General features: G+C 48.9%; 1 protein-coding gene across 3 annotated transcripts in view; it reads right to left on the bottom strand.

Moving 5' to 3' along the window:
- Positions 1 to 7,864, bottom strand: part of LOC309369782 (glutathione hydrolase-like YwrD proenzyme) — a 33,644-nt gene extending 25,780 nt beyond the window's left edge. For 2 of the 3 annotated variants that reach the window (XM_081911084.1, XM_081911085.1), the window contains exons 1-3: positions 7,776 to 7,864; positions 1,833 to 1,930; positions 1,277 to 1,430 (exon numbers count right to left, since the gene is read on the bottom strand). In XM_081911084.1, the coding sequence (XP_081767210.1) occupies positions 1,277 to 1,430; positions 1,833 to 1,929 (251 nt within the window). In that variant the 5' untranslated portion in view covers position 1,930; positions 7,776 to 7,864. Of the gene's footprint in view, positions 1 to 1,276; positions 1,431 to 1,832; positions 1,931 to 7,775 lie in introns of those variants that run through there. The other variant, XM_081911086.1, reaches the window with a different exon arrangement.
- Positions 7,865 to 20,293: the final 12,429 nt, after the last annotated feature.

Here is a 20,293-nt window from a genome sequence, read left to right as displayed (position 1 = left end):
GGGATACTCCCGTTTTGACTCAAGAAAATCACCACCGGGGGGGGGGGGGGAATAAATACAGTTCAAACTGGGAAAGATAAATGCAGTGAATTTCTTCTCCCGTTAAATTCATAAAATGTTTAGGGGTATGTGTCCCCATGCGTCCCCACAGAAAAAAAAGGACTGGTATTACTCCAAAACCAAGTGGTGTTATGAGCCATCAAACCTCAGAAATACATTTTTTCTAGAAGGTTCCACAATTTTGGCCACTAGTGTACACTGGAGGGCTATACTAAGAGCCACCCTCTCCCAATTTTTAATAAGAGAAAATAATGGTTGTCTGTTTGCACACATACAAATAAATATAAACAAACAAACTCAGCCAGATGGGCAGGGTGTAAATAATAATAATTATTATTATTGTATTTTGCCTTTTCTTCAGCTGCTGTTTGATTGCAGTCTCCACGGAATGAATTTCTCTGTTGGCTTCTGCGGGAAAGCCCAGCAAACATGTAAACCCAGCAGCCCCTTCTTAGGCTGCCGTCTTTATATGCTTACTGACCCTGGGAGTTAAGCCCTGCTGAACTCAAGGTGGCTTACTCCCGAGTAGGAAAAACAGACTGGCGGGAGGCCCTGGCACATCAAAAGTCAATGACTGTTTAGCCCCTCGCTCACTTGCCAGGCCCTGGTGCCGCAGACTTTGAATGGTGCGAGCCCATTCTCCTCCTCCCCCCGCTCTGGCACAGAAGCTATGGCCCTGGTGCCACAGGCTCTGGACAGTGCGCATGAGCCCTTCTCTCCTCCTCCTCGCCTACCCCCGGCACAGAAGCAACGGCCCTACATGCCCAGAGAGAGGGCTCTGTGTGCCCTCTCTGGCACACATGCCATAGATGCGCCACCACTGTCTTAGGACTCTGCTACATTAGGGTTTTTTTAAAAGCGTTTTAAATACTGTATGTCATAACACTGTTGACACCAGATGGCACTGTGGAGTTCAATCTTTTGGCAATTAATGAGGTTATAACACGTTTTCCTGAAATGTTTTTTTTATGTGTCTAGATCCAGCCTTAATCCTCTCATTTCTTGGTCCCAACTGCAAAAGGTGGTTTTGGAAGGGTGGGTTGAGGAGCAGAAAATACAAAGAGAGAAATCCTAGATGCACAGCTTACCCCAGCATGTAACTGAATACAACTATATTTTCTAATACGTAACAGAATACAACAACTCTCTGAGCTAGTACATAGCAGAATACAACAACTGCTCATGTGCGCTCTCTCTCTCTCTCTCTGGTACTTACCTTCCATTGAGACCATGGACCTGTTTTGTGCTTGCGTCATAATAGAGGCAGAAGCAGTCTCCACCTATGCCGGTACTGCATGGTTCAGTAACATTTAAAGCAGCTGCTACTGCTACAGCAGCATCTGCAGCATTGCCACCATTCTTTAAGATATCTGCAACAGAGATACGCTCGTTAAAAAGAACAACAACCAACAACAACAACTCTAAACGAATAGTGACATGCAAACCAAATCAGGGAGTGCCACTTTAGGAAGTGTTAGAACCACAGGATCCTAAGAATTAAAGAAAGATATGGGAGTGCTGATTTTCAACTGTAATTGAAATGATTTGAGAATGGTTTTGTATGCCAGAAGAGAGGAAGCGCGAGTGAGTTACACTTCCTAAATTGTGGAAACCTCAGCCAGGAGATCTTCAGTATAGCGCTGCACCCGATTAGTCACAGGGGTCTAAAGAGGCACTGACTTAAGTCTGGAGCCAACCCACTGAATGTCAGATACAACCCACGAAGGAAAAACCAACATTTCACCCATTAAAATAACAGTGGAACTAATTACCGAGGCCTATATTTGTTGCGAGAGGCTGGCTTGACGCAACGCAAGCACTACTGCAAACCACCGGGGACCTCCGAGAACAGAAATTAAGATGTGGCATCCTTTTCGGAAGAATATACAACACACACAAAAAGAAATGGGTATTAAAAGGAAAACCTGAACTAATGTTCAAAAATAAATGCGAACCCCAAAATCAAATGGATGCAAATGGACCCATATAAAACTTCACAGAGTTCTGCAAAACTCAAATTGTTGTGTCCAATATAGCTTACACTTATATATACTGACATTACATCATGTTACCATATTTTATGTAAATCCCTTGTTTTCATTTGGCAAGTGAAGTGGAACTCCCCAAGCACTATCATTCTTACTTCCAAATTCCCTTGAATTCAACAATAATACAACTGTTAATTAAAGGTAAAGGTACCCCTACCCGTACGGGCCAGTCTTGCCAGACTCTGGGGTTGTGCGCCCATCTCTCTCAAGAGGCCAGGGGCCAGCGTTGTCCGCAGACACTTCCGGGTCACGTGGCCAGCGTGACATCGCTGCTCTGGCGAGCCAGAGCCGCACACGGAAACGCCGTTTACCTTCCCGCTGGTAAGCGGTCCCTATTTATCTACTTGCACCCGGAGGTGCTTTCGAACTGCTAGGTTGGCAGGTGCTGGGACCGAGCAGCGGGAGCGCACCCCGCCGCGGGGATTCGAACCGCCGACCTTTCGATCGGCAAGCCCTAAGCGCTGAGGCTTTAACCCACAGCGCCACCCACGTCCCTCCAACTGTTAATTAAATGAGTGTAATTTTCCCCCCAGGGACACAGGTGGCGCTGTGGGTTAAAGCCTCAGCGCCTAGGACTTGCTGATCGAAAGGTCGGCGGTTCGAAATCCCTGCGGCGGGGTGCGCTCCCACTGCTCAGTCCCAGCGCCTGGAAACTACAAAGTCACCTTCAAAGGTAGCGCCACACAGAGCACATGGCAGTAGTCCAAGAAGGAGGTAACCAGAGCATGCACCACTCTGGCGAGGCAGTCCATGGGCAGATAGGGTCTCAGCCTACGTCCAGAGTCTACACACCACTCTTAGAAACTAGTCACTAGTGATTACGCTCACAGGTGTGGGGAACCTTTGGTCCTCTAGATGTTGCTCAATAGCAACTCTAATCATCCCTAACCCTTGACTCATGGGAGTTGTAGCCTGGCAGCATCTGCGGCCCCAAAGCGTCTCTTGCCCTGAAACAGTACCGCCTCCCTACTAGACAGTCCAGCCAATCAGTCCTGCCTGGGGACTTTTGCCAGAAGTGGAGTTTTGTTCATGAGAGACGCTGGATAAAGCATGTTGGACGGTACAACATGAATACAGTGGTACCTCTTGTTATGTATTTAATTCGTTCCGGAGGTCCGTTCTTAACCTGAAACTGTTCTTAACCTGAAGCACCACTTTAGCTAATGGGGCCTCCCGCTGCCGCCATTGCACTGCGGGAGCACAATTTCTGTTCTCATCCTGAAGCAAAGTTCTTAACCTGAAGCACTATTTCTGGGTTAGCGGAGTCTGTAACCTGAAGCGTATGTAACTCGAGGTACCACTGTTCTCTTAATCTCAAGGTCATGGGTTGAAGCCCCATGTTGGGCAAATATATATATATATATATATATATATATATTTGCTTTCGTAGATTTTCACGGGTACAGGAATGCAGGTTTTGGTGTCTTCGGGTGTCTTCCCGTGTAAAAGTTGGGGTGTCTAGGCGACGTTTCGACGAGGTCTCACTCGTCATCTTCAGGCTGGTGCTTTCGGCTTCTTGTTACTGGAACAGAGCAGGATCTCAGTGTTTGAGTTCCTATAAATACTGTTGAGGGGGTGTGGTGTATAGCCTCCAATGTTCTGGGCAGAGAGGAAGTTCCCAGGCTAGTGTGCCTTTTCTTCTTTTGTTCCTTAATTACTTGAGGGATATCTTGAGTGATTTCTTGAGTGATATCCTGAGTACCACTTAGGTGGGTCATTAGGTGTGGATTAGTTGCTAAAGTCTTTGTGTCTTGACCTCTTGAACTTTGTGAAGAGTTTTTCTGAGAAGATGGCTGTACTGCACTTAGTTGTGCTCTGGCTTGGCTTCGTGTATAGGGGCGAGCTGTGGTTTTGTGGCCTGTGTCAGCCAGATCTGTGTAGGGATTGCAGGGGGGTGCAGCATCCGGAGGTGCCACCATGGTTTGGCTACTGGATGGTGTCTGTAATTTATCTGTGGAGAGGGTCTGGGTTTGGGTCTGGTGTGGTTGATTGGTGATGGCGTTCTGTGTGCCTCTGGATCTGGTGTCAGTTTTTGTGGGGAGGGCTAATTTCCAGATGTCTGGCAAGCGGGATGTGTCGTCACGCTTGTTCATGTTGTGAGGGTGTTTCTCTATCTCGATGGCTTCCATGATTATTCTCTTGTGGTGATGTTCCATGTTAAAGAGCAATTTGGAATCTGCAAAATTAATTTCGTGTCCTGTTTCTTTCATGTGTTGGAAAAGAGAGGAAGTTTTTTCTTCTTTTTTGACGGCATTCTTGTGTTCTGCGATACGTGCATTTATTCGTCTGTTTGTTTGTCCAATGTACGTGGCTGGGCAGACTTTGCAGGGTATTTCATAGACCCCTTGGTTTTCCAACTGGATTTTATCCTTGGGGTTTCTGAGGATATTGGCTATTTTTTGGTTGGTGCAAAAGGCTGTTTTGATATTGTGTTTATGGAGGATTTTGCTAATTTTATCTGTAGTGCCCTTGATATAAGGAAGGAGGGCCATGCCATTGTTTTCTTCTGTGTCTTGGTTTTTGGGGGGTGTTTCTTTTTGGATTAGCTTCGTAACCCTGTTTTGCTGGTATCCATTGGCAATTAACACATTTGAGAGATTCTGTAACTCAGTTGTCAAGTGGTCTTTGTCAGCCAGGCATTTGGTTCTGGAGATGAGAGTCTTGGCTACGGAGTTTATTTGTGCAGGGTGGTGGTGTGATTGTGCATGTAAGTAGCGGTTGGTGTGTGTTTTTTCCGGTAGATAGTGTGTCCTAGGGAGCCATCAGGTTTTTTGTAGATTAGGACGTCAAGGAAGGGAAGTTGGTTGTTGGCTTCTATTTCCATAGTGAATTGTATTTTGGGGTGTAGGCTGTTGAGATGTGTGAGGAAGCTATCCAGTTTTTCCTTCCCGTGTGGCCAAATTACAAAGGTGTCGTCAACATATCTGAGCCAAAGTTTGGGTTTGTGTTCTGACTTGTCTAAAGCATTGGTTTCAAAGTGTTCCATGTACAGGTTTGCGATGACCGGTGAGAGGGGTGATCCCATAGGTGCTCCTTCTATCTGTTTGTATCTTTGTCCATTGTGGATGAAGTACGTGTTGGTTAGGCAGTGGTTGGTCAGGTCCAAGATGTATTCGGGGGGATTGTATTTGTTTTGAATGGCTGTCAAGGCTTCATTAATGGGCACTTGTGTGAAGAGAGATACAACATCGAAGCTCACAAGTAGGTCATTAGGATGTAGGTTTTGCTTCTTTATTGTTTCTATGAACTGGAAGGAGTTTGGAACGTGTGAAGAGATGGATTCTGCATAGGGCTGAAGTTGCTTGGCGAGAAATTTAGCGAGATTTTGTAGAGGTGAGCCTATGGAGCTGACTATTGGTCTGAGTGGTGTTCCTTCTTTGTGTATCTTGGGGAGGCCGTAGAGTTTGGGGCATCTGGATGATTTTTCTCTGGGGATGATTCTTAGCTGGATTTCTTCACTGATAGGAGAGGCTTTTATTTTGGATTTGGTGGTTTTTTCCAGATAGGTGGTGGGATCTGTTTTTATAGGTTGGTAGGTAGGATCTTGGAGTAGATTTGATAGTTTTGCTTGGTAGTCCGATGTGTTCATCACAACAGTGGCATTACCTTTGTCTGCTGGGAGAATGATTATGTTGTTGTCTTTCCTCAGGTTGGTGAGTGCTTTCTGTTCTTCTTTGTGTAAATTGCTTCTGGGTGGTTTGCTGGAGCAGAGGATGTTGGTGACTTCAAGTCTGATTTTATTGGCTTCATCTGGGTTGATTTTGGTTAGGCTAGCTTCGACTCCGCATATGATGTTTTCCGTGGGGATGCGTCTCGGGGCGACTGCAAAGTTGAAACCCTTGGAGAGTACTTTGGTTTCAGTTGTGGTGAGGATCCTGTCTGATATGTTTGTTTCATGGGTTGTTGTGGAGGGTGGCTGGGCTTCTGGCGTTTCTCTAGTTTGTGGAGTTTGTTGGTGTGTGTGTCTGTCTTATGTGAGGTCTCCGTTTCAGCTCTCCAGACGGCTAGTTGTTTGCATTTGTCCCAGAGTGCAGGGTGGATTTTGTTACAGAGTTTGAGGTGAAGAGTGAGCAGATCTTTGTTGGTTTGGTTTAGTAGGTATCTTTTCTTGTGTAGTTCGTTTCTGATTAGGGATAGTTCAGTTCGTTTCAGGATCCTTTCGGTAGCTGGGGTTTTAGAATGGAATTTAAGTTGGAAGCATGTGGGAATTAAGTTGTTGTCTCGGCAGTTGCGTAGGAACAAGAGATCACATAAGATGGTGGCTCTTCGGACTTCTAGTTTCTCGTAGGTTCTTGTCAGCTGGAAGGTTTCCTCCCCGTAGAGGTGAGATATTTGCTTTCGTAGATTTTCACGGGTACAGGAATGCAGGTTTTGGTGTCCTCGGGTGTCTTCCCGTGTAAAAGTTGGGGTGTCTAGGCGACGTTTCGACGAGGTCTCACTCGTCATCTTCAGGCTGGTGCTTTCGGCTTCTTGTTACTGGAACAGAGCAGGATCTCAGTGTTTGAGTTCCTATAAATACTGTTGAGGGGGTGTGGTGTATAGCCTCCAATGTTCTGGGCAGAGAGGAAGTTCCCAGGCTAGTGTGCCTTTTCTTCTTTTGTTCCTTAATTACTTGAGGGATATCTTGAGTGATTTCTTGAGTGATATCCTGAGTACCACTTAGGTGGGTCATTAGGTGTGGATTAGTTGCTAAAGTCTTTGTGTCTTGACCTCTTGAACTTTGTGAAGAGTTTTTCTGAGAAGATGGCTGTACTGCACTTAGTTGTGCTCTGGCTTGGCTTCGTGTATAGGGGCGAGCTGTGGTTTTGTGGCCTGTGTCAGCCAGATCTGTGTAGGGATTGCAGGGGGGTGCAGCATCCGGAGGTGCCACCATGGTTTGGCTACTGGATGGTGTCTGTAATTTATCTGTGGAGAGGGTCTGGGTTTGGGTCTGGTGTGGTTGATTGGTGATGGCGTTCTGTGTGCCTCTGGATCTGGTGTCAGTTTTTGTGGGGAGGGCTAATTTCCAGATGTCTGGCAAGCGGGATGTGTCGTCACGCTTGTTCATGTTGTGAGGGTGTTTCTCTATCTCGATGGCTTCCATGATTATTCTCTTGTGGTGATGTTCCATGTTAAAGAGCAATTTGGAATCTGCAAAATTAATTTCGTGTCCTGTTTCTTTCATGTGTTTATATATATTAAAAACACCCTATATATTGCAGGAAGTTGGGAGTTGATGATCCTCGTGCTCCTTTCCAACTCTGCAATTCTGCAGAGCGTTTTCGTTTTTGAAAGGTCCAACTTCTCCGGCTTAAATAGCAGCTGTCCATCGCCTTGCGGGACTATGCTCAATTGGATATGTTGGGGTTTTCTCAGGAACGGGGCGGCGAGGAAGCGGAATCAAGCAGCGCTCGGGTTTCCAAGGCGTGGCTCAGCCGAGCCCTGCCAGCTGCTGCCGCGGCTTAGCCGCTTCTCGCGCCCCGAGGGCAAAGGTTGCCCCTCCTTCTGTGCCTCGACGCCCAGGCAGCCCCAGCCCCGCGCCCGTCTCCTTTAACGGACCCACTTCTCCGGCAGGAGACAGAAAACAGAAGGGGGTGAAAACAAAAACAAAAACAGAGCCAGCCGCCAGGAGTCCCTTTCATGTGTGCGCGCGCGCGCTCTCCTCGCCCTCCCAGACGCCCCTCCTACCTGGCGCGCGCTTGGAGAGGAGAAGCAGCAGCAGCAGCAATGTTGTCCTAAGGGAGTCGAAGGAGCAGCGCTTTGGGCTCGCCTCACGTGACCGCGGAGCACGTGACTCCGAAGGAAAAGTCCCTTCGCACCTTTGATAACCATCCGAGGAGAGAAGTGTCGTCCTGAATCCCTTTAGTCTCTTCGCTAGTTGTTATTTGGGCGCAGGAATGGACGCTGCTTTGCAACATTTAGGGCTATTTGTGGGGTGGGGGCAGGGCCGGAATTAGATGAAGAGAGTCCCTAGGTAGGCTACTCCACTTGTGAGGCCCCTCCCAATCCCCCACCCTCAGGACTAGAAGAAAATGAAACAAAGCCAAGGATGATGATGGGTATTTAAAATTCTGCGATTCTCAGTTTCTCCTCTAAAGGACATAAGATGATATTGTTAAATACCATGGTGAATTTAAAAAATGCATAAAATTAACACTGAAAACTTTTGCAATAACTGAACTTTGTAAACCTTTTGTGGAATAAACATTAATTTTTAGGGGAATGAAGTTGTAATGTTATTCTTTAAAAAAACAAAACCCACACATTGAGTTTACAAATTACATTGCCTGGGAAGTGTAAATAACCTGACAATGTGGCACTTTTGGAATCATCTTTATGTTGTCATTAAAAAGTCAGTTTTTAAATACATATTAAGAAGTGAACTACAACCATCAAATATAGTAAGGCTAAAATGTTTCCCCCCCCCAAGCCTTCCTCATAGCAAAATCATCCACAACTTCATCAAAATTTGTCTACGTTTGTCACTTTCAGTGTACAGAATGCTCTGTGCAGACAACCTCTCTTCAGACATTGTGGCCCTTAATTCATTTTTAATTATTTTGAGTCTTGAAAAACTCCTCTCTCCTGAGCGGTTAGTGACCATAAGGCTAAGAAATAGCTGCAAGATTGCTTTCACATTAGGAAAGGCCATCTGAATTTTTTCCTTATATTTAGTTTGATAAAGGTCTGTATGAGACAGAGCATGCTCTGCTGTAGGCCTATGGCTTTGTGTCACGTACAGGTGAAAGTGCAAAAGTTCATCAATAAGTTTCAGGTCAATATCTTCTGGGTATGCTTCCATCAACTGTTCAACACCTTGCTTAATTTCTTGCTTAGATGCTGTCAAATTAGCAAGAATGGCAAACAATTGTGCAACATCACTGTACACAGTACTTCTTCTTTTTAAATTGGCTTCAAGTGCATCTGATACAGGAATAAAGGATTTTATCCTAAACCTATCTCTCGAAGAAAGTGCCTCTAAGGCATCAGATGCACTTCTGTCATTTCTTTGCCGTTCCCTCACTCTTTGTCTCCCTGTTTTGTAGTTGACATTTGGCAAAGTGACTTTTGCTTGTTTCTCAAGCGCATCAAAATTATCTCTAATTTTCCTTTAAAAATCCAGAAGTGAACTGTACAAACTTGCACAAGAACTCAATAACAGGTCTGAAGGGCTTTGCTGACCTTGTGAAAATGACCTAGCACATGGGTCCAAAGATGCAGCATAAACACAGATTCCAGTTCTTCCATTTTCTGCAAAAGATTGTTAGCTTGGAGCCTGGTCTCCCCCTTCCTATTAATGTCAGAGTCAGGATGAGGTCCAGTTACCAACCTGCAGCCTGGCCTCCTGCCTTCTACAGGTAGTTCTGGATCCCTCCGAGGATCCCTTCCCACTGGTGCCTTCCATGATCCCCAAGGCCTCTCTCTGTCTGTGGGCAATCTTCAGGGCATGCTGCAGGCACCAACAGGGCTCTAGGAAGTGTGAAAGGTAGATTTCTCTGCCTGGGAGGGGTGAGGCCAGTGCCAGTCATATGTGCTTGCCTTGCTCTGTTCAAGCCAAGGAGGAGGGAAGGAATGGAAGAGACTTGGGAGAGCTTGCTTGCCTAGTCTATCTGCCCCAGCCGGCCCCCAAATCACACTCTCCCACTGATTAAAGTGCCACACGTACCACTTCTGACCTGACCCTTGAGCTGGGGAAGGCTGTGCAGCTGGTTGTTGGCTCTGGGCCTTCTGGCTCTTGATTCTGAGTTGGAAAATTCTGGGGTGTGAGGATACTCAACAGCCCTGCTCGTTAGGGGGGAAAGTCCCTGCAGGTCCCTTTGGTCAGTAGACCACAATCTTTATTGTTGCACAACAGGTCTCCACACAGAGTAAGAACCCCAAACATGGGTTACAAGCTCTTTGAAGACCTTCCCTCCCTGCCCATAATACATTTCCAGAACCAACATGGATACATTGCTGATACATCAACATCATGTCACAAGGAGGGAGGGGAGTCGTGAGGTTACCCAAGTTCATCAACTTGCCCCAGTTATCAGATCAAGTTCCCAACTCCTTAAGAACCTGCCACCTAAAGAACAATAAAACTGTCTATGCATATCTTTGCCTTCTGGTCTCAGGAAACCCATCAATGGATGTTCATTGTTCCCCTCAAGGGAGGGGTGCTCTGTACTTGACTGTATATCCCAAGGATTATGGAGAAGGGTGGTATCCAAGTTGAGTATGTGACCTCTCACTTAGAGGATTATGGAGGAAGGCGATGTTCAAGTCTGCCTTTCCTTTTGAAGCAAAATGTCATAGAAATGGGGACAAGTGGTTATGGCATTGATTTTATATGATTTTCATCAGCACGGTCAAGTACAAGGGGATACAATTTTGACACTTTCTTGCAACAATGCAACAACTTCTGCCAATAGAAACCAGAAGGGATACAATTTGCAACTTTCCCCATTAATAGTGCAAAGGCTCATTGTCCCGGGGTTTTGAGGGAGAAAAGGTGACAAAACTGATTTCCGATAAGTGCTCCCCTTAATTCCACAACAAGTGCTTGAGTCTGTTCTCTGAATTCAGGCTATCAGCAACCATATCATTCCTCATCATTTATGTACAGGGTCAAAGCTGGAAGTCCTTGGGAGGTTTCCTGTATTGATTGATGCCGGCTGCCAGGATGGGAAGACCACAGCAGCAGATTAAATATCTAGAACTAATACACAGGGCAGGGAGTGTGCATCATGATTTCATTTATGAATCATAGCTTTTTAAATGCAGGCTTCTTGTACTGAAGTCTTCGTGGCCATGTACAGATCCCTTACGTTTCCAGTATAAACGTATCTGCTAATCTACTTTCCAAACCTCAGGAAAGTCTCCTTGGGCTTTGTTGCGCTGAGGCCTGTGACCTTAAGAAAACGGTTGTATTCTTGGGAGCAAACACAATAAAATAGGAATCAACAGATGATATTTCCCTCATGTGTGTAAACATTGGTTGGAGTACTGCATCCCAAAATTCAGATACAGTGGTGCCTCGGGTTAAGTGTTTAATTTGTTCCGGAGGTCCGTTCTTAACCTGAAACTGTTCTTAACCTGAAGCACCGCTTTAGCTAATGGGGCCTCCTGCTGCCGCCGCGCCGCTGGAGCATGATTTCTGTTCTCATCCTGAAGCAAAGTTCTTAACCTGAAGCACTATTTCTGGGTTAGCGGAGCCTGTAACCTGAAGCGTATGTAACCTGAAGCGTATGTAACCCGAGGTACCATTGTATGTGGAAATTTCAAAGGATAACTCTTGTTTCTGCTTGCACAGTTTTAGAAAGTGCAAATCTGATAAATTTGCTTTTAAACACGAACTGGAACAAATTTCTCCCCCATCTCAACCAGCACAGCCATTGATGAAAGGTGACATAGAAAGTTCACCCAGCCATTATTTAATGTTACCTAAAGAGCACTGATCTTCGACTTTCACTGTTGCTTGTTTGCTATCTGTCACGGCCACCCAGGATGGGTCCCAGCTCACAAGAGACCTCACTCCGTTGCAGTTTATTTACAGGAAAAGTTTATTGAAGATTTCTGCTTCTCATACAGTTCAGCATTGTGGCCGTACGTCTGTCACGTTAGACCGCTGAAGTCCCCTCTGACTCCTCCCCTCTTCCACACCAACTTAATAGCCTGGCTCTAGACCACCTCTTCCTCTCCTTTCTTTTCCGCAGGGTCTTCCTGCCCCCCTGGGTTCCCTCTCTCCGTGACTCGCCTGAGGCTGAATCCTCTGCCGCCTCTTCCCCCCTCCTTCTGGCTTTGGGGCCGGGCTCCTCCCCTGAGCTCTCTCCACTTCCGCGCGCCTCTACGTTTGAACTTGGCGCGCGTACGTTGCTCCTGACCTTTCTTTCGACCGCTACACCACCCTTTGTTCTGCTCTCCACCCTTTCCGGCTGAACACCTTGCTCCAACCCCCTTTCTCTGTTCTCTCCTAATCCTGCTCCCTCCGAGAGGCTGACGACTCCACCCCCTTTACTCCGTTCCAGCTGAGACGCCTCTTGCTGCGTCTGTCTTCCACTGGGCTCCTCTCCGCTTCTCCCTTCTCCTCCCTTTTGCTTGATTAAGGTAACCCCCTTTTGAGAATCCTCTGACTCGCTGCTCAGACTCGTGGATTCCCTTAGAATTCCGTCATCTTCTTCCTCATCCTTCTGCCCCTCCTCCCACTCGCTCTCCGTCTCCTCTGTCATCTCCTCCTCTCTCCCAGAAACCCTGACATCCATCCCCCCCTCGAAGCCCCCCCTTCCCCCCTCCCGCTCGCCGGGTGCAGGTTGAGGAAAACGTGGTTCTTCCGGGGTCGGTTCAGGATACAGGCTGTCCACTTCAACGTTCTCCTCTGGCAGCTCCGTATATGTGTGTTCGAACTCGGGTTCCCCACCCAAAGACATCACAGTCTCTTCCTCCATCACTGTTTCTCCTGACGCTGCCTGCCAAGGACCTACCATCCATCTCTGACTCCATGCCTCCCTTGGCTGATCCACCCACCAACAAGGGCCTGTCTCCTCCCCCCCCAGTCTCGGATCCCTGGTCGGGCTTGTTTCGGGCGTATGGCCCTCGGGCGAGGAGAAACCCTCGAACGTGCTGTCCGACAAAGTGGGCGTGAAAAGCCAATCATCAAAATACTCCTCGGGCATGGGCTTGTGCGGAAAAAGTGCATGGAACTCCTCCTTCAACAGGGGTTCGTCCAACGCGTAACCCGGCACCCAGCTATTGGCAGAGGCCGGAGTGCCTTCCCTGGCGAGAAAATATTCAACTCCCTCCTCCCCCCATCTCGAGTCCAGTATCTCTGTGACCTCGTTAAGAGGTTCTGGTCTTGGCGATTCCCCCCTCTCAGGCGCCCTCCTACGTGGCTCTGGGGGTGCTCCTGACTCTTGAAACCTGTGTGGGGTTTTGTAGGGAGTGAGCACCGACCTATGAAAGACCGGGTGCACCCTGGAACCCTCCGGAAGGGCTAGACGAAAAGCCACCGGATTGATCTTAGCCTCAACTTGATATGGCCCTAGCTGCCTGTGTCCTAACTTCTTCTTGGCCAATGACCTGGCCGGCATCGCGTGGGCTGCTAACCACACCCAGTCCCCAACCTGGATGTCCTCTCCCGCCCTCCTGTGCTTATCGGCCTGCACCTTATACGCCTGTTTTGCCAGCTCCAAATGTCTCCGCAGCTCCTCGTGCACCTCTTGCAACTCCGCTGCAAACTGGTCGGCATCTTGAGGCCCCCCCCCTCCTGGTGCCGCAAATCTCGGGAAGGTCCTGGGATGACGGCCATTGTTCGCGAAGAAAGGCGTCACCCCGGTGGATGCGTGTTTCGTGTTGTTGTAGGCGAATTCAGCCATCGGCAGATAGTCCACCCACGCCGCAGGTCGCTGGTTGGCGTAGCACCGCAGGTACTGCTGCATGATCGCGTTGACCCTCTCCGCTTGACCGTTGGTTTGTGGATGCCTCGCCGATGTCAGGTTGATTTTGACGTGCAAGATGCCCAGAAGCTTTCGCCAGAAAGTGGAAACAAACTGGCGCCCCCTGTCGGACAAGACGGACTGCGGAAGTCCATGCACTCTGAAGACGTGATCGATGAAGAGCTTTGCGGTCTGTTCTGCCGTCGCCACCTTGGCACAAGGGATGAAGTGCGCCATCTTGGTGAACAAGTCCACCACCACTAACACCGCCGTCTTACCTCTGGAGCTGGGCAGGTCTGTAACAAAGTCCAACGCTACCCTCTCCCACGGTTGCTGCGGTGTCTCCAGCGGTTCTAGCAATCCCGCCTGCTTCTGGTGCACTGGTTTGGACCTCTGGCAGATATCACACCTGGCGACGTAGTCCGCCACCTCTCCTCTCATCTGGGGCCACCAAAAGTCTCTAGCCACCAACTCCATCGTCTTCTCTTTGCCGAAATGGCCTGCACTAGGGGCGTCATGCAATTGTTGCAGAACCTTGGCTCGAAGCTCGTCGGTGGGCACGTAAAGGGCACCCTTACGAGTCAAAAGTCCATCTTGCAATTGAAACTCATCGTTGTCTCGCGACCCTCCGCGTAGCTCCTCCATCTTAGACTGTGCAAACTGATCCCTTTGCAACGCGCGTCGCACCGCGTCCAGGTCGACTGCGATGGTAGCGCACGTCCACGCCTGCGGTGCGAAAATGTGCTTTGCTGCGATTGGAGCTGCTTCCTCCAAGTATTGCGGCTTTCGGGATAGCGCGTCTGCAATAACATTGGAGTCTCCTGGGATGTATTCTATTTTGAAGTCGAAGTCCGCGAAGAACTCCGCCCAGCGCATGTGTCGCTGGGTCTGCAACTTAGCCGTCCGCCAATACTCTAAGTTCTTGTGATCCGTGCGGACCTGCACCGTGTGCTTGGCTCCTATCAAGAAGTGTCGCCACGCTTTGAAAGCTGCATGAATGGCCAACAACTCCCTGTCCCATATGGTATAATTGCGCTCCGTCTTGCTGAGCTTCCGGGAGTAGAACGCACCCGGTCTCCAGTTGCCTTGTGAATCCTCTTGCAAAAGAACGGCCCCAACCGCTCTGTCTGACGCATCGGTCTCTACCCGCATGGGTCTGCCGGGATTCACGTGGAGCAGCTGCTCTTCGGAGGCGAAAAGACCCTTAAGCGTCCGGAAGGACCGCTCCGCTTGTTCGGTCCAGACGAACTTCTTCTTCTTGGAACTGAGGGTGTCAGTGATAGCCGCCGTCGCGTTCGCAAAGCCTTTAATAAACTTGCGGTAAAAATTGGCAAAGCCGATGAACCTCTGGACCTCTTTCCGATTTCGAGGGCTTTTCCAGTCCAACAGCGCTTGAACCTTAGCCCTGTCCATGGCCAGTCCCTCGTCGGACAACTTGTAGCCAAGGAAATCAACCTCTCTGACATCAAACTGGCATTTTTCCAACTTGGCGTACAGCCTGTGTTCCTTCAGCCTCTGCAGGACCTCCCTCACGTCCTTATCGTGATCCTCCGGCGATTCCGAGAAAATCAGGATATCGTCGAGAAAGCAGACACACTTTTTGTAGAGGAGACCTGCTAGCACGTGGTGCATAAATGCTTGAAAAACGTGGCTGCCATTTTGGAGGCCGAAAGGCATGACTCTGTATTCGTACGTGCCCAGAGGGGTGAACATGGCGGTCTTCCACTCATCCCCTTTCCGGATGCGGATGAGATTGTAAGCTCCACGTAGGTCCAGCTTGGTGAAAATCTTGCCCCTCCTGACGGTCGCTAAAAGGTCGTCAATCTTGGGCATGGGGAAAGCTTTGGGCTTAGTCAAGCTGTTTATGAACCTGTAATCCACTATAAGCCTTTTTTGGGGCGTGTCTTTCTTCTTCACAAAGAAAACAGGGCTGCCTCCCGCTGCTTTAGATTCCTGGATGAAACCGCGCTTGAGGTTATGGTCTATGAACTCCCGAAGCTCTTGCATTTCGTCCTCCGACATGGAGTACAGCTTGGCAGCAGGCAGTTGCGCCCCTGGCACTAAATCAATCGCGCAGTCGTAAGGTCTGTGAGGCGGCAACTTGTCAGCTTCCTTCTCACAGAAAACCTCCAAGAAGTCCTGGTACTTGTGAGGCACTGTTTGCACCATACCCAGATGCAACTGCTGCTCGGCTTCTCCTCCCTGATCGGTCTGAAAGCAATGCTGAGCACAATACGATGAACAAAAGGTGATCTGCCGCTGATACCACGCAACCGCGGGACTGTGCCTCTCCAGCCAACTCATGCCTAACACGATGGGCGTGTCCGATAAGTGGGTGACATTGAAACTAATAAGTTCTCGATGGTTGCCAATCTGCATCAGCATGGGAGGGGTTTGCTGCACCACTTGCCCCCCCAGCAACTTCCTGCCGTCTACCGTGACCACGTTCAGAGGCGTCGTTGCAGGCAGGAGCGCCATGTTGTGCTGCTTAACGAACTGCAGTCCCACGAAGTCGGCGTTGCTTCCCGAATCGATCGTTATTGGAACCTCGAGGAGTCTCCCATCAGGCAGCTGGAGTGTTGCTGTGAGCAGAACTGCCGGTTTGGGAGGCAAAGGGTCCACGCTCTGCGGCGATGCTGGGGGCTTGTCTACAGATCCGCCTGGCTGAGCCCCAGGAGCTCTGCTTCCAGCCAGGCACTGTCGTTTCCCTGAAGTCGCTCCCCTGGTTGCACCTCTGCTGTCACAGTTGCCAGTGCCGCAGTGTGCTTCTGGAGCCTCTGGGGGCACTCTTTCGCCATATGGTGCGCACTGTCACAGATGTAACACTTCCTGGTTCCTCTAGGAGGCTTCGCTTTGGCTGCACCAGGGACAGGGCTCTGGGATGGCTTCTGAGCCCTAGCACCACCAATCTCCATTGGCTCCTCGCTGTCCTTCCCCATTGGCGAGGGGTGCGCACGGCTGAAATCCCTGTGCACAAAAGGGAGAGTCCTCGCTTGCGCACGCGCTTGGGGCCCGTCCTCCTCGTGCCACGGACGTCCCTCATGTCGAATTCCAATAGCTAAAGCCCGTTGCACCACGTCTTCTAGGGTCTGGGGTCTGTCCCCTCTAGCGATCTCATCCTTGATGGGGGGGCTCAATCCCTCCCAAAAAAGATCTCTGACCGGTTTACTGTCCTTTGGCCAATCTAAGGCGGTGAGCAATGCAAAAAATTTAGAGTGGTATTGGCGCACAGTCGCTTTCCCCTGCCTCAGCCCGTGCATTTGACGGCGCGCAATGTCCACATCCACAGAGGATTGAAAACAAGAATCCATCGCTTTGATGAACGCAGTTGAATTGCGACGGGCCGGTCCATCTTCGCGCCACAGATTGCGTAGCCAAGCCCTGGCCTCCCCATGCAGGTGCGAAACAATGAACCCCACTTTCTCCTCCTCATCTTTAAAATCGTGACGGAGTAAATGCAGTGCATACACGACGTCCGCTCTGAAATTGGGATAGTCTTGCAAGTTGCCATTAAAATGCGGAACCAGGGCACCCCCCCGCCGTCCAAGCGCAATGCCCTCCGCTCTGGATCCTGGGGCCCCCGCCCTGTCCGCGTGTTCCCACCTTGCCTGCAAATCCTGGCACGTCTTCTCCAAGTCGTCATTCTTCTTCTGCGAAGCAATGACTGCCGATGTGAGAGCGGTAACCTGATCCCGCAGTGCAACCAGCTGCTCCTCAGCGCTCATGGCCGCTCCCGTTCGTGAGCTTCGCAAAAAAAAATTTTTTGCTTTCAGAGAGGGGACTTACTGTCACGGCCACCCAGGATGGGTCCCAGCTCACAAGAGACCTCACTCCGTTGCAGTTTATTTACAGGAAAAGTTTATTGAAGATTTCTGCTTCTCATACAGTTCAGCATTGTGGCCGTACGTCTGTCACGTTAGACCGCTGAAGTCCCCTCTGACTCCTCCCCTCTTCCACACCAACTTAATAGCCTGGCTCTAGACCACCTCTTCCTCTCCTTTCTTTTCCGCAGGGTCTTCCTGCCCCCCTGGGTTCCCTCTCTCCGTGACTCGCCTGAGGCTGAATCCTCTGCCGCCTCTTCCCCCCTCCTTCTGGCTTTGGGGCCGGGCTCCTCCCCTGAGCTCTCTCCACTTCCGCGCGCCTCTACGTTTGAACTTGGCGCGCGTACGTTGCTCCTGACCTTTCTTTCGACCGCTACACCACCCTTTGTTCTGCTCTCCACCCTTTCCGGCTGAACACCTTGCTCCAACCCCCTTTCTCTGTTCTCTCCTAATCCTGCTCCCTCCGAGAGGCTGACGACTCCACCCCCTTTACTCCGTTCCAGCTGAGACGCCTCTTGCTGCGTCTGTCTTCCACTGGGCTCCTCTCCGCTTCTCCCTTCTCCTCCCTTTTGCTTGATTAAGGTAACCCCCTTTTGAGAATCCTCTGACTCGCTGCTCAAACTCGTGGATTCCCTTAGAATTCCGTCATCTTCTTCCTCATCCTTCTGCCCCTCCTCCCACTCGCTCTCCGTCTCCTCTGTCATCTCCTCCTCTCTCCCAGAAACCCTGACACTATCTTTTGAAGATACCTTTCTGCTTTATCAGAAAGCACTTATCCTTATCAGAGTATATATGCTTCATGCATTAATCAGTGGGTGTTTTCCATTTTGTCCTTATCTAATGTTTATAGTGGGTCACTATCCAGTATCATGTAACAAGGCCTTGGGTTTTAATATTCCACGCATTTCATACAGCCAGTCGAATTGAAATCCAAGTACATGCAAGCAGTGCTTTTTTCCCCTAAAAAATGTTTAGGAGTACTCTTGTTTTCCTACTCACATTGAAATGCTGCCCCTCAATGAGGCCAAACTTAGATTCACAAAATGTTAAGAGGTATGCATACACCTGCGTCATCATCCCCTCCCCAGAAAAAAACACTGCATGCAAGAGATCAAACCTTGCAAAGATTGAAACAACACATTGTTACCTCCCAATAATCACATTATGATTTACAGCAGACTCTTCCCCACAGTGTTCCGAGACAGCAGAACTGATCAATATTGTCAGCTAGTATACAAAAAGGGAGACCTCTAACTTAAGGTTACCAGATGTCCCCGTTTCCTGGGGACAGTCCCCAGATTTACAAATCAGTCCCTATACAAAATCCATTGAAGTTGAAAAGTGTCCCTGGATTCATTGAAAAAAATCTGGCAACCTTACTCTAACTATATATGGTGGTGTTTTGCTCTTTTCAAATATCAAGGGGGTGAGAACAGCATTGAGGGAGGGTGTGAAAGATAGGATGCAATTTGCTACTTTTGCCCCCAGAGAATTGAAGCACGTATGAAATGGGCATCATTTTTCATGTGGTGTATGTGTTCAACCAGCCCTCACCTCTAGAAAAGAGGTTTCACAGATCTCTGTATTGCTTCAAACACCTGTGGAACCCATGACGAGGTGGCAGTGGAACAAAATAACGTAGGATGTACCCCGCAGGTGGTGATTTTTCTGTCTTTGCCCCATCAAGTCTGCTAAAAGCTGTCATCTGAAAGATTCACTACAGATTAGTCCACAGAATACAATGTCATGTCATGGATGGGCAGCCTGTGGCCAGATGCAAGAGAGGGCAAGGTCCCTACACCTTTAATTTCAGCAGGTGTCATTTGTGAAGCTGCCCCATGCTTCCATCCTACCTACATAACCCTGTTGGGACACGGGTGGCGCTGTGGGTTAAACCACAGAGCCTAGGACTTGCCGATCAGGAGGTCGGCGGTTCAAATCCCCGTGACGGGGTGAGCTCCCAATGCTCGGTCCCTGCTCCTGCCAACTTAGCATTTCGAATTCACGTCAAAGGGAAATTAGATAAATAGGTACCGCTCCGGTGGGAAGGTAAACGGCATTTCTGTGCGCTGCTCTGGTTTGCAAGAAGCGGCTTAGTCATGCTGGCCACATGACTCGGAAGCTGTACGCCGGCTCCCTCGGCCAATAAAGCGAGATGAGCGCCGCAACCCCGGAGTCGGCCACGACTGGACCTAATGGTCAGGGGTCCCTTTACCTTTACCTCCCAAGAATATAATGGGTGACTTTGCCAAAATCCTTGCTGAAATCAAGATACACTACATCTGCATCATTCCCCTGATCCACCAAGCATGAAACCCGATCCCTATCAAAAAAAGAAACTTGGCATGACTTTATTTTGAGAAACCTATGCTGGGTTTTAGTAATCACAGCATCCTTTTCTGAATTAGTTATAGTTGTGCCTGGTTCTATCCATTGCCTCTAGCAGGTTGCCCTTGAGCGAATGATTTCCAATAGAAAATGGCTATTGTACCCTGCAGAGATGATGATGACCAAACTTTGCTCTGCTTACACAATTTCCATGGTTCATCTGAAAGTCATGCATTGTTAGATTTACAGCTTTTATCTTGTTCTTACTCTCAAGGTAGCATAGATTCATTATCAGGGCACTCACCCATGCAAACTTATTGGGGACTCCCTATGAAATCACCTAGGCTGGGTGATGCAATGAAACACCGATGAATTGTTCATTTTTATTTCTGCCATGACGAAGCATTTAAAGGAGGGGGCGGAGGGTCAAAGTACATCACCCAAAAGAAGTCTGCATCCCTGGAAAGGGCATTTTCCAATAATCAAGCTCCAAACCTCTGGCTGTCTTGTCCATGCTAGTAAAATATTAACAGAGGTATCTGGTTGTCATGGCAAGATGAGAGGTGGTTCTGGACGTAATCTCATTTGGGGGGTGGAGGGGAGATGCAGAATAATGAGATCATGACAATGTCGGCATATAAAT

Source organism: Podarcis melisellensis, assembly GCF_964234715.1.
Source record: "Podarcis melisellensis genome assembly, chromosome: 5".
Lineage (NCBI taxonomy): Eukaryota > Metazoa > Chordata > Lepidosauria > Squamata > Lacertidae > Podarcis > Podarcis melisellensis.
The sequence above is the reverse complement of the archived record's forward strand: the minus strand, read 5'-3'. Positions and strand labels throughout refer to the sequence as shown.